The sequence below is a fragment of the Dryobates pubescens genome, chromosome 31, assembly GCF_014839835.1.
Source record: "Dryobates pubescens isolate bDryPub1 chromosome 31, bDryPub1.pri, whole genome shotgun sequence".
Taxonomy (NCBI): Eukaryota; Metazoa; Chordata; class Aves; order Piciformes; family Picidae; genus Dryobates; species Dryobates pubescens.
The window spans coordinates 9,484,392-9,499,036 of NC_071642.1; the positions used below are offsets into that span (position 1 = coordinate 9,484,392).

Consider the following 14,645-nt stretch of genomic DNA (forward strand, 5'->3'; position numbering starts at 1 on the left):
GCAGCCTCCTGTTGGGGCCATGGCAGGGCCCTGGCACAGCTCTGAGGGTCTGCCTTGCGTCCCTGCAGCAAGACCTGGCCGAAGGGGACACGGCCAGAGGGGACACGGCTGATGGGGACACGGCCGATGGGGACACGGCCGATGGGGACACGGCTGATGGGGACGTGGCGGCACCAGGCAAGAGCAAGAAGTGCAGCCTGTGCACCAAAATCCTGGAGCAAATGAAGGCCATGGCAGGGGAGGACCCCGATGAGGTGAGGGCTACGCGGGGAACGGGGTGTGGGGCCAGTGGTCCCCACCCACAGCCCCGATGCCAGCGGAGCTGTCGGTCCCGGCAGGCGGCGGTGGAGGCGGCCCTGGCCAAGGGCTGCCGGGGGCTGGGCAAGCGCCTGGGCCGCGTCTGCAAGCGGCTGGTGAGGAAGCACCGGGAGGAGCTCACGGAGGCGCTGCTGGGCGCGGAGCAACCCCGCGCCGCCTGCGCTGCCATCGGCCTCTGCCCGGCCTGAGCGCGGCCAGCACCGGCCCTGCAGTGGCACCCCGCATCCTGCACCCTGACCCTGCATCCTGCACCCTGACCTCGCATCCTGCACCCTGACCCTGCATCCTGCACCCTGACCTCGCATCCTGCACCCTGACCCTGCATCCTGCACCCTGACCCTGCATCCTGCACCCTGACCTCGCATCCTGCACCCTGACCCTGCATCCTGCACCCTGACCCTGCATCCCACACTCTGACCCTGCATCCCACACTCTGACCCTGCATCCTGCATCCCACACCCTGACCCCGCATCCTGCACCCTGACCCTGCATCCTGCACCCTGACCCTGCATCCCACACTCTGACCCTGTATCCTGCATCCCACACCCTGACCCTGCATCCTGCACCCTGACCCTGCATCCTGCACCCTGACCCTGCATCCTGCACTCTGACCCTGCATCCTGCACCCTGACCCTGCATCCTGCATCCCACACTCTGACCCCGCATCCTGCACCCTGACCCCGCATCCTGCACCCTGCATCCACACTCTGACCCCACATCCTGCACCCTGCACCCTGACCCTGCATCCTGCACCCTGACCCCGCATCCTGCACCCTGCATCCACACTCTGACCCCACATCCTGCACCCTGCACCCTGACCCTGCATCCTGCACCCTGACCCTGCACCCCACACTCCGACCCCGCATCCTGCATCCCACACTCCGACCCTGCACCCTGCACCCCACATCCTGCACCCTGACCCTGCATCCTGCACCCTGCATCCCACACCCTGACCCTGCATCCTGCACCCTGCACCTGCCCCTGCATCCTGCACCCTGACCCTGCATCCCACATCCTGCACCCTGACCCTGCATCCTGCACCCTGCATCCCACACCCTGACCCTGCATCCTGCACCCTGCACCTGCCCCTGCATCCTGCACCCTGACCCTGCATCCCACATCCTGCACCCTGACCCTGCATCCTGCACCCCACATCCTGCACCCTGCACCTGCCCCTGCATCCTGCACCCTGACCCTGCATCCCACATCCTGCACCCTGACCCTGCATCCTGCACCCCACATCCTGCACCCTGCATCCCACACTCTGACCCCACATCCTGCACCCCGACCCTGCACCCTGACCCCACATCCTGAATCCAGACCCTGCATCCTGCACCCTGATGCTGCACCCCACATCCCATGTCCTGCACCCCTCATCTGGAGCCCCATATGCCATATCCCACACCCTGCACCCCTCACCCTGCACCATGCACCCTGCACCCCACATCCTAGACCCTGCATCCCAGTCCTGCACCCCACATCCTGCAGCCTGCACCCCACACCCTGCATCCAGTCTCACATCCCAATCCTACCTCCCACATCCTGCACCCCAACCCAGGACACATCCTGATCTCTCAACCTGCATCCCACATTTCCACACCTCCTATTCCCTGTACCCTGCACCCACCCGGGGCTGGGAGGGCTCTTGGGGGTCCTGTGCCTGCAGGAGAGACCTTTTCTAGGGTGGGGGTGACACAGGGAACCCCAGAACACATCCTGGAGGGGGCAATGCTGGAGGAGCCGCTTTGGCTGGCACCTGGGCTGGGGTCACGGGGGTGACAGTGGGCCCCAGCTCACTGCTCCCCCCTTGCTGTCTCTGCAGCCAGCTCCCGGCGCCACCACCGAGCCCCAACCCTTCCCAGCCACCCCAGGCCCTGTGTCCCACTCCCCACAATAAAGCATCTGGCCCTGAGCCACTGCCTCTGCTGGGAACAGTGGCACTGCCACCCCCTGTGCTGGGCTGTGTGAGGAGCTGGTCCCTTAGGCTGCGGGGGGGGCAGCCCCATGGAGACCCTGGGGGCTGGGGGGGGGGGCAAAGACCAGGCTGAACGGAGCCACCTCCCTCCCTGGGGGTGCTGCTGGAAGGAGGAGATGCCCTGTCCGGGGGGATGGGGACCTTGGGCACAGGGGCCCGTGCAGGGCTGACCCCGGGAGCCCTGGGGACAGGGTCCCTGTGGGGCACAAGGGGACCTTGAGAACAAGGCCTGTCTGGGACACATGGGGGGCTCAGGAGGGGGCTGGGATCAAGATGGGGCCCAGCAGGGGGGCCGTGGGGACAGGGTCTGGGGGGGACATGGGGGGGTCTGTGCCCAGTACAGGGTGGGCAGCATGGGGCACAGCACCTGCCCCACCTCTGCAGGGGGAACTCCACCTGGCACAGCAGCTGCCTGACCCTGCGGGTAGAGGGTCTGGCTGTGCTCGGGGCCTGCTCCTGTGCCCTTCCTGGGGGGTGCAGGACCCAGCCTGGCACCTCGGGGGTCCTTGGCATCCCCCACTCACTCATCCCTCCACAGTGCCAGTGCCAGCAGGACCGTAAAGCTTTAGGGTGTTTGGGACTCCTTCGGTGGGTGCCAGGGGCAGGGCTGGGGGTGTTTGAGGCCATCCTTGGGGCACCTGGGGGTGCCAAGGGTTGGCAGAGGCCTGCTGGGGCCATTCCCTGTTCAGGTCCTCCCTGAAGGCCATCAGGACCTTGGCAGAGTTGCTGGGCCACTTCCCCTCCTAAGCAGCTCCTCCAGCTTCTGGTCACTCACCTTCATGTGCCCTGGGGGCACTTGGTGGCCAGGCCACACGGCAGTGGGCACAGGGCCCCAGAGGGGCAGAGGTGCCACTGGAGATGCCAGCTGGAGCTCTGGGACATGTCCTCTGGCAGAGAGGGTAAGAGGTGCACTCTCTTCACCCAGGCAGCTCTGGCCATCGCTTTCCCCGCGCCTGGCACTGCCACTGTCTTGCTCCTTGGCACTGCCCGTTCCAGGCATCGCTGTCCCAAACTTGGCACTGCCACCATCCCCACACTTGATGTCATCACTGTCCTCCCAATGGCATCACTGCTGTCCCCATGCTTGGGGCTGTCACTGTGCCCAGCTTGGCATCGCTCCTGTCCCGGCCCCAGGACTATCCTGCACTTGGCACCGGCACCGGCCCCCATTTGCCATCACTGTTGCCTCCCGACTTGGCACCGTCCCTGTCCCACACCTGGTGCTGTCCCTGGCCCCTCTAGCTGGCACCAGCCCCTTGGTGCCATTCCCAGCTGTGAGGTCTCCCTCAGGTGCCCCTGGAGCTGCCCCAGCCCTGCTCTGGGTGCAGCTGCAGCTGTGGAGGGCAGCTGGAGCTGGGGGGGGGGTCGCCCCAGGATCCCCACCCTGAGCCTCCCCCTGCCCTCGGCTCCTGCAGCTCCAGGCCCTGCAGCACTCCCACCATGGGCAGGGCTCGGAGGAGCTGCACTGCGCCCCCGGCCCCCCCATGAGCTGTGGAAGCAAATCAGGGGCTGGGGTTGCCTTGACTCAGCCAATCAGAGTGCAGGGCCTCTCCCCTGTGTGGCCCCAGCCAATCAGAGTGCAGGAGCTCTCCCCTGTGTGGCCCCAGCCAATCAGAGTGCAGGAGCTCTTCCCTGTGTGGCCCCAGCCAATCAGAGTGCAGGGGCTCTCCCCTGTGTGGCCCCAGCCAATCAGAGTGCAGGAGCTCTTCCCTGTGTGGCCCCAGCCAATCAGAGTGCAGGGGCTCTCCCCTGTGTGGCCCCAGCCAATCAGAGTGCAGCAAGCCCTCCCCCCTGGGTTCTTTGTTTTATTGCGACCCTGGCAGGCGTCCAGGGAAGGGCAGAGGCTGGGGAGGGGTCTGGGGCACAGCCCTGTGGGGAGAGGCTGAGGGAGCTGGGGTTGCTTAGCCTGGAGAAGAGGAGGCTCAGGGGAGACCTCATTGCCCTCTACAACTACCTGAAGGGAGGTGGTAGCCAGGTGGGGGTTGGTCTCTTCTCCCAGGCAACCAGCACCAGAACAGGAGGACACAGTCTCAAGCTGTGCCAGGGGAAGTTTAGGCTGGAGGTGAGGAGAAAGTTCTTCACTGAGAGTTGTTGGCCATTGGGATGTGCTGCCCAGGGAGGTGGTGGAGTCCCCATCCCTGGAGGTGTTCAAGAGGGGATTGGATGTGGCACTGGGTGCCATGGTTTGGTTGTCAGGAGGTCTTTCCCAGCCTTATTGATTCTATGATATTTTTGTCCCAGCCAATTGGATTGCAGAAAATCCCTTTGGATTGGCCCTGACCAATCAGAGCATAGGGAATCCTCTTAGTCTGGTCCTGGCCAACTGGAATTGAGGGCTGCAGCCAATCAGAGCTGAAGGGATCTACTCCCCCTCCTCCAATGAGCTGAGAGGATCCTGGGGCTGCCTCAGCCACCCCCTGGGGAGCCCAGCCCCCTGCAGTGTCCCCAGCTCTGGGGTCTCCCTGCACTTGGGTTGCCCCATGGGAGCCCCAGCCCCCAAGGTGAGCCCTGGGCCTGTGTGACCCCACAGCTGGCAATGGCCCCAGCCCCCAGGCTGGCTCCAGGACACTGATGTGTCCCCAACAACCTGAAGTATCCCCAGATTTTGGGGTGTCTCCAAGGGTGGCCCAGACCCCCCCTAGTGATCCCAGATGTCCAAGAGTGTCCCCAGACCCCCAGGACAGCCATGGGGTGCCCCCAGATTACCAATAAGACCCTAGGGTGCCCTAGGAGGACCTCAAAACCATGGCGTGCCCCCAGACTCCCAAGGAGACCTTCAACATCCTGGGGTGCCCCAGAGCCCCAGAGGGATTCCAACACCCTGTCCTAGATGCCACCTCCCATCCCTGGGTGCCCCAAACCCTTTGAGGAACCCCAACACCCTGGGGTGCTCCAGATCCCCAGAGGGACCCCAACACCCCAGGGTGCCCCAGACCACCAGAGGACCACAACTCTCCAACCCCAAAGGGGGCCTCCACATCCGGGGGTGACCCCTGACCCTGCAGGGAACCACAGACAGCTAGAGGGAGCCTGAACCCCTGGGGTGCCCCAAAACCTTCAGGGGGACCCAAACCCCTGGGGTGCCCCTAGACTCCCAGAAGACCCTCAACGCCCTGGGGTGACCCCAGGATCCCAGAGGGACACCAAAGCCCTGCCCTGGATCCTCTAGGGGCACCAAACACTCCAGGGTGCCCAGAGGGCAAACACCTTGGGATGCCCAAACCTTTTGAGGGGACCCACATCCCTCACCCAGACCTGGGTATCCTTGTCCCCCCTGCAGCATCCCCACCCTGGGGGTGCCCCATGCCTGGCTCCTGGGGGGTTCCCTGGCCACTCACCTCCCTCGGGGGGTCCCTGTGTTGCCCCAGAAGTTATTGCTCCAAGTTATTGTGGGTGGCAGACATGGGCAGGTTGCCAAACCAAACTGGCACTGCCATGCAGTACTGGCACTGCCATGCAGTGCTGGCACCAGACAGGGACAGAGCATTTTCAGCTGCTTGGAAATGGAGCTGAGGAGGTCACTGCTGTGCCTCCCCTTTGGCATGGGCTGGGACCCACTGGACCGAGGGCCCACGCTGCTGGCAGGAGCAGGATTGGTGGGGGTCTGTGCTCCCCTTTTTTGGTGACCAACACTGTGAGGGGGAGGCCAAGGTGTCCCTGAGCTTTGTCCTCTATCCTTGTCCCTGTGGCAGGGACAAGGCTGGAGATCCCCCAAAATAGTTGCCCCACGCAGCTGGCGCAGCTCTTGTGCCCCCTGGAGCTCAGCAGCTGAGATCCCTTGACCCAGGTAACCCCAACCAGCCCCTGAGCCCCTGGTGGGGATCTCCTCAGCCAAGGGGCTGGGGCTGCACACAAGAGCCCCCAGCCACGAGGCTGCATCGGGCACAGGAAGTCCCTTGGTGGGCAGCCCCTGGCAGGGTTTGTGGTGAAGAAGAGGAGGGAGCTGGGACCTTAATCAGGCAGCCCCTGGCAGGGTTTGTGGTGAAGAAGAGGAGGGAGCTGGGACCTTCATCAGGCAGCCCCCGGCAGGGTTTGTGGTGAGGAAGAGGAGGGAGCTGGGACCTTCATCAGGCAGCCCCTGACAGGGTTGTGATGAGGAAGAGGAGGGAGCTGGGACCTTCATCAGGCAGCCCCCGGCAGGGTTTGTGGTGAAGAAGAGGAGGGAGCTGGGACCTTCATCAGGCAGCCCCTGGCAGGGTTGTGATGAGGAAGAGGAGGGAGCTGGGACCTTCATCAGGCAGCCCCTGGCGGGGTTTGTGGTGAGGAAGAGGAGGGAGCTGGGACCTTCATCAGGAAGCCCCTGGCGGGGTTTGTGGTGAGGAAGAGGAGGGAGCTGGGACCTTCATCAGGCAGCCCCCGGCCCGGTTCATGGTGAGGAAGAGGAGGGAGCTGTGTCTCAAGCGGCCCCCAGAAGCCGCCCGCACCGACCCCGTTTATTGCGGAGCCCGGAGCCGCCCCGGCCGGTGCCAAACCGCCGCCCGCGTCCGTGCGGAGCCGCGCAGGGGCGAGGAGTGGCGGTCACCCTGCTCCCACCCCCGCAGCCGTCCTCCTCCTCCCCCGAGTCCTTGCTCTCGGCCTTCCTCACATGCAGGCCATCTTGCAGGCCACGGCCGAGATGAGCGCCGCGCCGCGCCCGCTGCCCTCCTCCGACTGGATGAAAGTGATGTCGCAGCCGGGCGTCAGCTGCCGCACCGTGGCGTGGAACCGATCCTTGAAGCTGCGGGACGGGACGGGCGGCGTCAGCGCTGCGGCACATGGGGAGCGTAGGGGGAGCGGGGCGAGCGTGGCCAGAGAAGGGCGACAAAGCTTTGGGCTCCCAACCCCAGCGCGGAGGGGCCGGAGCGGGTCCAGGGAAGGGACCAAGGACACCAAGGAGGCTCCAGGCTGGGGGCAGAGTGGCTGCAAAGTGCCCAGCAGGAAAGGCCCTGGGGGTGCTGGGTGCCAGCAGCTGGAGAGGAGCCAGGGAGTGCCCAGCTGGGCAAGGAGGGCAGCAGCAGCCTGGCCTGGAGCAGCAGTGCTGTGGGCAGCAGGAGCAGGGCAGGGACTGTGCCCCTGGGCTGGGCACTGGGGAGGCCACAGCTGGGATCCTGGGCTCAGGGTTGGGCTCTGACTGCCAGAAGGACTTGGAGGGCTGGAGCAGGGCCAGAGAAGGGCAACAGAGCTGGGGAAGGGTCTGGAGAGCAGGGCTGGGGAGGAGCAGCTGAGGGAGCTGGGGGGGTTGAGGCTGGAGCAGAGGAGGCTGAGGGAGAGCTCATTGCTCTCTGCAGCTCCTGAGAGGAGGCTGGAGCCAGGTGGAGGTTGGGCTCTGCTCCCTAGGAACAAGTGATGGGAGGAGAGGAAATGGCCTCAGGCTGCCCCAGGGGAGGCTCAGGTTGGCCATGAGGAACAATTTCCTCCTGGGAAGGTTTGCCCAGGCCTGTCCCAGGCTGCCCAGGGCAGTGGTGCAGTCCCCATCCCTGGAGGCCTTTCAGAGCTGCCCAGATGTGGCGCTGCAAGCCCTGGGGTGGTGGTGCCCTGGCAGTGCTGGGTGATCCTAAAGACTTCCTCCAACCAAAACAACTCCTGTGAGGGAGGCTCCTGGGGATCCTCACCTGGGGTGGAGCTTGTAGACAGAGCCATCGACTCCCACGGTGATTTTGAGGGTCTCCTGGCTGCGGCTCTCCCGCATGCGATTGATGACCCCTGCCAGCCCGGCCGAGCACATCTGCGCGGCGCGGGTGGAGACGCTCTCGCACACCATGCGCACGATGTCGCAGTCGGTGCCCGACGGCAGCAGCTCGAACGCCGTCAGGATGTTGTAGATCTGCTTGCGGTCATCCGAGTCGCTGGGAGGCGGAGAGAGGAGCACCGAGGGAGGGGCATGAAGAGCGTGGGGAGAGAGGAGCATGGAGAGGAGAGCGTGGAAAGAGAGGCATAGAGATGGGAGCATGGAGAGAGGAGCAGAGAGAGAGGAGCATGGAGAAGCATGGAGAGCGGTGCAGAGAGAGGAGCATGGAGTGAGGAACATGGAAAGGAGAGCATGGAGAGAGGAGTGTGGAGAGGGGGGCATGGAGAGGGGGGCATGGAGAGGGGAGCGTGGAGAGGGGAGCGTGGAGAGGGGAGCATGGAGAGGAGAGCATGGAGAGAGGAGTGTGGAGAGGGGGGCATGGAGAGGAGTGTGGAGAGGGGAGCGTGGAGAGGGGAGCGTGGAGAGGGGAGCATGGAGAGAGGGACATGGAGGGAGGAGCACATTGGGTGCAGAACTTCAATGTCAGGCAGCTATAGGGGGCTGGTTTGAGGTGATGAGACAGGGGGACCCCAGCATGGGGCAGTGTGTGTGGGAGATCTGAACTGCTCTGAGGCAGCAGGAAATGGTGACATCAATAAGGGAGGAAGCAGAGTGTGGTGATGTGATACAGGGATCCTGGCGTGGGACACCTTGGTGTGGGGGGACAGGACAGACACCACAGTGCTCCTGGAGCGCTGTGGGGTGCCAGGATGGACACCTGGGTGTGGGGCAGGGTAAGAGATGGTGTGGAGGTGCTGCCCCCTGCGCAGCCCTGCCCAGCCCTGCCCCGTTACCTCTCAATCTGGGACACGAAGCGAGTCTCGAAGGTCCCACGGGTCTTGAGCTTCTCGGAGGCCTCCCCGTTGAAGAGCAGGTTCTCATCCACCAGCTTCAGCAGCACCAGCCGCACGATCTCCCCCATGTACTTCCCCCCAATGATCTTCTCGTAGCTGGGGACACACAGGCCAAGGGGCAGCCATCAGGGCCAGCACCGTGTGTGGGAAGCCCATTCCCGCTGTCCCACTTCATTCCTTCCTGGCCTTGCCAGCTGTGGGAGGCAGAGGCGACCCCAGCCTCGGGGGGACCTGCGACGGGTCCTGCAGCCTGGGCCGTGCCCAGCGTGGCGCAGGTGGGAAGGAGAAAGGTGGGCAGGGGGGACGTGGCTGGGCTGGGGGGGACATGACCAGAGGAACTGGCTCCGTCCTACTCCTTACAGTTGCTGACCGGGGTTAAGTGAGGTCTCGTCCACCACGCGGTCGTACTCCAGCAGGAACTCGTCCAGCTCCCCCGAGGCGCCGAAGGCTCCCCACTCGGTGTTGACACACATCCTGCCCTCGTCCCCCTCCACCAGCTCCACGTTCTGCATCTCCTCCATGTAGCAGGCGTTGCAGCCCGTCCCTGCCAGCAGATACCGCTGCTGGCATCGTGTGGTGGCACTGGGGGGTACCGTGCCGACTCCCCAGCCCCCACCCTCATGTGGGGGCTGTGCCCAGAGCTGCCTGTCCCCACCCCGATGTGGACAAGGGGAGCTCAGCCCTGGTCCTGCCCGGCAGCCCTGGTGGGGGCTGGGGACACCCCCTGCAGGGTGCGGGGGCTCTGCATGCTGCTGGTGAGGGCAGCCTGGCCCCGCAGGAGCTGATAAACAGCCGGGCAGGGTGACATGGTGACGTGGTGACACGGTGTTTACCCAGGCCGAGGCACGGTGGAGAGCCCATATGGCCACATGCTTGACGGCACTAAAGACCGTGGGGGGCTGGTGGGCAGCTGGGAGCTGCAGAGGGGCAGAAGAGCCTGCAGGGTTCAAAGCCATCCCCACCCCCCCAGCTCTGCAGGAGCAGCACCTCCAGAGAGCCCCCACCAGTTACAGTGAGATGCTGGAGCTGCTGGCAGCCTGGGGAGAGGCCATCCCTTGGGGACAGACCCACGCTGTGGGTCACCAGACCCAGTGCAGTGACCACCCCAAAGGTGCCCCCAGCACCGTGCCAGGGCCAGGTGACTCTAGCTGGCATCCCAGCCTCAGGAGCGCTCGGTAGGGTGCTGCTGCCACTTGCCCTGTCCTCGGTGTGTGTCCCCTGACAAGACAAGCCCCTGGGGCCACGGGAGCACTCCCCCCCCTCGCCTGTAGCCATCTTACCCACAATCATCCCAACCTCGCACCGGTGATCTTCATAGTAGCAGGAGATCATCGTGGCCACCGTGTCGTTCACCATCGCCACCACGTCCATCTCGAAGTCCTGGGCAGACACCAGGGACAGCTGGGGCCTTGCCCTGGGGGCTGGGCTGTCCCCGAGGGTGCCTCGGCCCTTCCCCAGGACACGCCTGGCTCCAGCAGCCCCACCGTGGGGCCAGGCTGGGGGTGCCAGGGACGTCCCCCCCGCCGCAGCTGGCACTAGGGCTAGGGGACCCTCACCCCTCGCCGTTTGATGGCGTCTCGCAGCAGCCCCACCACGTTGTTCCCTTCCGCCCCGGAGGCCTTGAAGCCCTTGGTCCAGTTCAGGAGGATGCCCTGGAGCAAGGGGGAGGCCAAGAGAAGGCTGTGGGTGTAGCTGTGAGGCACAAGGAAGCCCCCCCCAGCCCTCCCGCTGCCCGGCCACCCTGATCACCTTGTCGATGTCCTCATGCCGCACGGGGAAGGAGAAGGTGAAGCCCAGGGGCAGCTTTTTGTGCTTCATCTGATGCTTGTCCAGGAAGTCAGAGATGCACTCAGAGATGTAGTCAAAGAGCTGGAGGGGAGGAGGACCGAGGCTTTGCCAGGGGCCACATCCTCTCACTACCCATGGCTGGCCACTGTCCCCACCCCAAGTTCCCTGAGCAAGGTCATCTCCCTGCCACTGGTCAGCTTCTGCCAGCCATGGTGTGCCCTGTGCAGGAGGGAGCAGGATGGCCTGTGTGCCCAGCTCACCATCTCGGCTGTCCCTGTCATGGCATCCTCTGGGATGGAGTACATCTGGTGCTTCGTCTTCACCTTCCACTGCCCCTCCTCCCCCTCTCCCACTTTCACCAGCATCACACGGAAGTTGGTGCCACCCAGGTCCAGCGACAGGAAATCTCCAACCTCTGCAAAGCCGTGTGGTGGGAGACACACAGAGTGAGTGGCTCAGGGTGGGACACAAAGTGAATGGCTCAGGGGGGTCTTGGGCCCCTGCTTGGCAAGGGGCAGGGAAGAGGTGACATGGCAAAGGACCAGGAGTGACCCTAGCCCAGCAGCTCCCTACCTGAGCCCTCGGGTGTGGAGCGGACATAGGTGGGCAGCATTTTGACAGAGGCTTCCTCGTGTGTCTCTAGCTTGAGCCCTCGGTCCATCTCCTTCTGCATCCTGTACATCACCTTCTTCAGGTCCTCCTCCTTCAGCCGGAACTCTGAGAGGATCCGCTCCACCTGCGGCAGGAGGGATGGCATCAGCTGGGCATGGGGCTGTGGGGCACAGGGAGCTTCAACCACAACCAGAGTTTCCTTCCCTTGGTCCTGCTTTGTCCCCCTCTAAACACCTCATCCCAGCTCCCCACTCTTCTCCCTCCAGCTTCATAGGACTGGCATGAACCACACACAGGACAAGTCCTCTGCTGGCACTCCCTGTGAGAGGCCTGTAGCTGGCACAGCCATCCCTGTGCCATCACCATAGAGTGGTCGGGGTTGGAAAGGACCTCCAAAGGTCATCTGGTCTCAGCCCCTCTGCAGCAAGCGGGGGCTGGCTGTATTGTGGCTGGTGCCATTCCAGTAGGACTTGGACCAGTGTCCTGGGATATCCCACCTGCTGAATCCCAGAGTCTTTCCCAGCAGGAAGCACTTCCAGCAGTATCATTCAGGAGCTGAGTGCTTCCCACCAAGGACCCCTCTGCGTCCATGTGACAAGGGTGCTGGCATCCTCAGTCCCCTGGGAGCCAGGAGCATCCCTGTATCCTCCCGGGAGCATCCCAATCCCTGTATCCCCCCCGGAAGCATTCCTGTCCCTGTATCCTGCTGGGAATCCCAGGTACCATTTTCTACCCCTCCCACCTGGCATGAAGAGAGGCTGAGCGCAGGCTGAAGCCTTGCCGGGCAGGGCTCCCTCTCCTCGCTGCCCGGGAGAGGCGCAGGGCCCGCGGCAGGGCAGTGCCTGGCAGCTGTTTACCCTCTAGCGCAGCGAGCCCCGGCTGCGGCGCCGGCACAGCCTCCATTAACCAGGGCACCAGGGTGAATTTGGGGCAGGCAGCTCCCGGCCGCCGGATGGAGCTGGGGGAGGAGCGGCCTCGGCCGCTCGGGGCTCGGCCAGATGCAGCCGGTGGCATTAGAGGGCTCATTTGTCACCGGGACGTGGGCAAGCTTCAAACGCTGCTGCTTGCACTTTCTCTGCCAGATGAATGTTTTCCTGCAGCCTGCAGCTCGTCCCGATTGGTTCCAGGGCGTGAAAGGCTTCGGGATTAGTCTGGAACATCCTGGCACTGGGATTAGTCTGGAACATCCTGGGACTGGGATGTGGTTTGGAACAACTTGGCACTGGGCTATGGTTTGGATCATCCTGGCACTGGGATTAGTTTGGAGCATCCTGGCACTGGGATATGGTTTGGAACATCCTGGCTCTGGGATTAGTTTGCATCATCCTGGCACTGAGATATGGTTTGGAACATCCTGGCACTGGGATTAGTTTCAAACAGCCTGGCACTGAGATTAGTTTGGAGCATCCTGGCACTGGGATTAGTTTGGAGCATCCTGGCACTGAGATATGGTTTGGAACATCCTGGCACTGGGATTAGTTTCAAACAGCCTGGCACTGGGATTAGTTTGGAGCATCCTGGCACTGGGACAGCAGCCACTGCCTTGGCTCAGCCAAACCCCTTCTGTGCCTCCTGATCATTATTGAGCCCCAAAAGCTGCCCCTCAGCTCCCAGCCCCTCCCCAAGCAGGATGCCACCCCAGGTATCTCCTCACCCCAAAGCTCCTGTCCCACAGAGATGTTGAGCCTGGGAGACCTCATCCACCACCCACAGCTGGATCCTGGCACCCTGGAACCTCTCCAGCCATCCTCCCTGGCCTGTGGTGCCACCAGATCCCAGGGGGTCATCAGCACCGACCGCCTGAGGAGCACAGCTGCAGCACAGGGAGCGGTGCTGTGGCTGGGGACCCCTCTGGTCACCCCAGAAAGGGACTGGAGCAGCCCACGGCAGCACCATGGTGAGGTTGCCATGGCTCTGAGGGTCTTCATCCCAGGCTGGCCAGAAAAGCCCTGCCAGGAGAAGCATGGGGCTGGATTTGCTGACCTTGCTGGAGTGAGCAGCTGAGGGCTCTTGGTGTCCATGCTGCAGAAGCTGCCCTGCAGCACAATTTGGCACTGCAGCACCAAGTTTACCATGTCCAGAGGGAGCCCATCTTTGTGGCTGGCACCTGGAGGGTGGCAGCAGAGCCTTGCCTCATCCCTTCTCTTGCTTCTGAAGCAACGAGCTGGGATCTGCCTTGCTGGCTCTGGCTCCTCTCACACCACTCAAAAGGGCTCCTGGCTTCCCAAGGAACACTTTGAGGGATCCTACAGACGTGGCACAGCTGGAAGCTGCACGGCCACAGGTGGTGGTGCCATCCACACGCTCCTGCCCCTGGCACGTGCCATGCCCTGTCGGTGTCCCCCGGACGTGCCAGTCCACAGCCTTCTACCTGGGTGCCTCTGTGAGAGCAGTGCCGACTCGCTGAAGGGGTTGGGCCCATCTTAGCCCAGGACCAGGGGCTGGCATCAAAGATGGCAAGGGTGATGCCCATCTGGTGGGGGCACCCTGCAGCAGCCCCACAGACACTCGTGTCTCTGTCTCCAGTCCTCGGTGGTATGAGGACAGGGCACGGCCTGAGACCCACGCACCAAAATGCAGAGCCACAGCTTGTGGGGCTGAGTGCCCTCCCTGGAGCATGCTGGGGGTGACCTTTGGGCTGAGGACCCCCTGGGTACGCTGTGGCTAACCCACAGCAGAGCCTGTGTCCTCCTCACCAGTGACTTCCCCTCCTGGCCACCTGTGTCCACAGCGGGAACCTTGCTCGGTGCACACCCGCAGAGCCCAGCCACAGACGGCAGGGGTGGCTGGCAGCCCAGCGAGGACCTGTGCCACCCACCCGTGCCTCCCACCCCTCTTCCTGACGGTCCCATCGGCGACCTCACCTTCTCCTTCCTGCCGCTCTCCATCCTGGCTCGGTGATCCAGCATGGGGGCAGCTGTCGAGGCAGGGTGGGCTGCGGGCCGAGCTGTCCCCCCTCAACCCCCCGGGCACCCTGCGGCGGTGCCTGGCGTGGGGAGCGAGCCCCCCTCCCCGTCCCGGCTGGCGTGCGGCCGGCGCTGGGCTGCTCCGTCCCTCGCTCCGCCGGCGGCTGCTCCACTTTCGCCGCTTTATCTCATCCGACGGCGCCGGCGCCCGCCCCTTCTCCAGCACCTGCTGAGTAGGGGGGTCCTGATGTCCCCCCGGACCCCTCAAGCGCAGGGGCAGGGAGAGGGGCCCGGTGCCCTGGGGGGCTCAGCGCTTTCTCCCCACATCTCTGCACGGCGGAGCGATGTGGATCGCGATCTTCCCCCTCGCTTCCTTTCCCTGGGAAATCTTTCTCCGGGCACACAGGGCGGGCTTTTTCGCCGTG

The 14,645-nt window shown here is 64.1% G+C and overlaps 1 protein-coding gene across 1 annotated transcript; it reads right to left on the minus strand.

Moving 5' to 3' along the window:
• Positions 1–6,805: 6,805 nt before the first annotated feature.
• On the minus strand, positions 6,806–14,223 carry GCK (glucokinase). The gene is made up of 10 exons (XM_054175046.1): positions 14,179–14,223; positions 11,276–11,438; positions 10,963–11,117; positions 10,664–10,783; positions 10,471–10,566; positions 10,195–10,294; positions 9,275–9,458; positions 8,855–9,010; positions 7,885–8,118; positions 6,806–7,010 (listed from the first exon to the last, which is right to left on the minus strand). The coding sequence occupies exons 1-10, from the start codon at positions 14,221–14,223 to the stop codon at positions 6,875–6,877; spliced, it is 1,389 nt and encodes a 462-aa protein (XP_054031021.1). The 3' UTR covers positions 6,806–6,874.
• Positions 14,224–14,645: the final 422 nt, after the last annotated feature.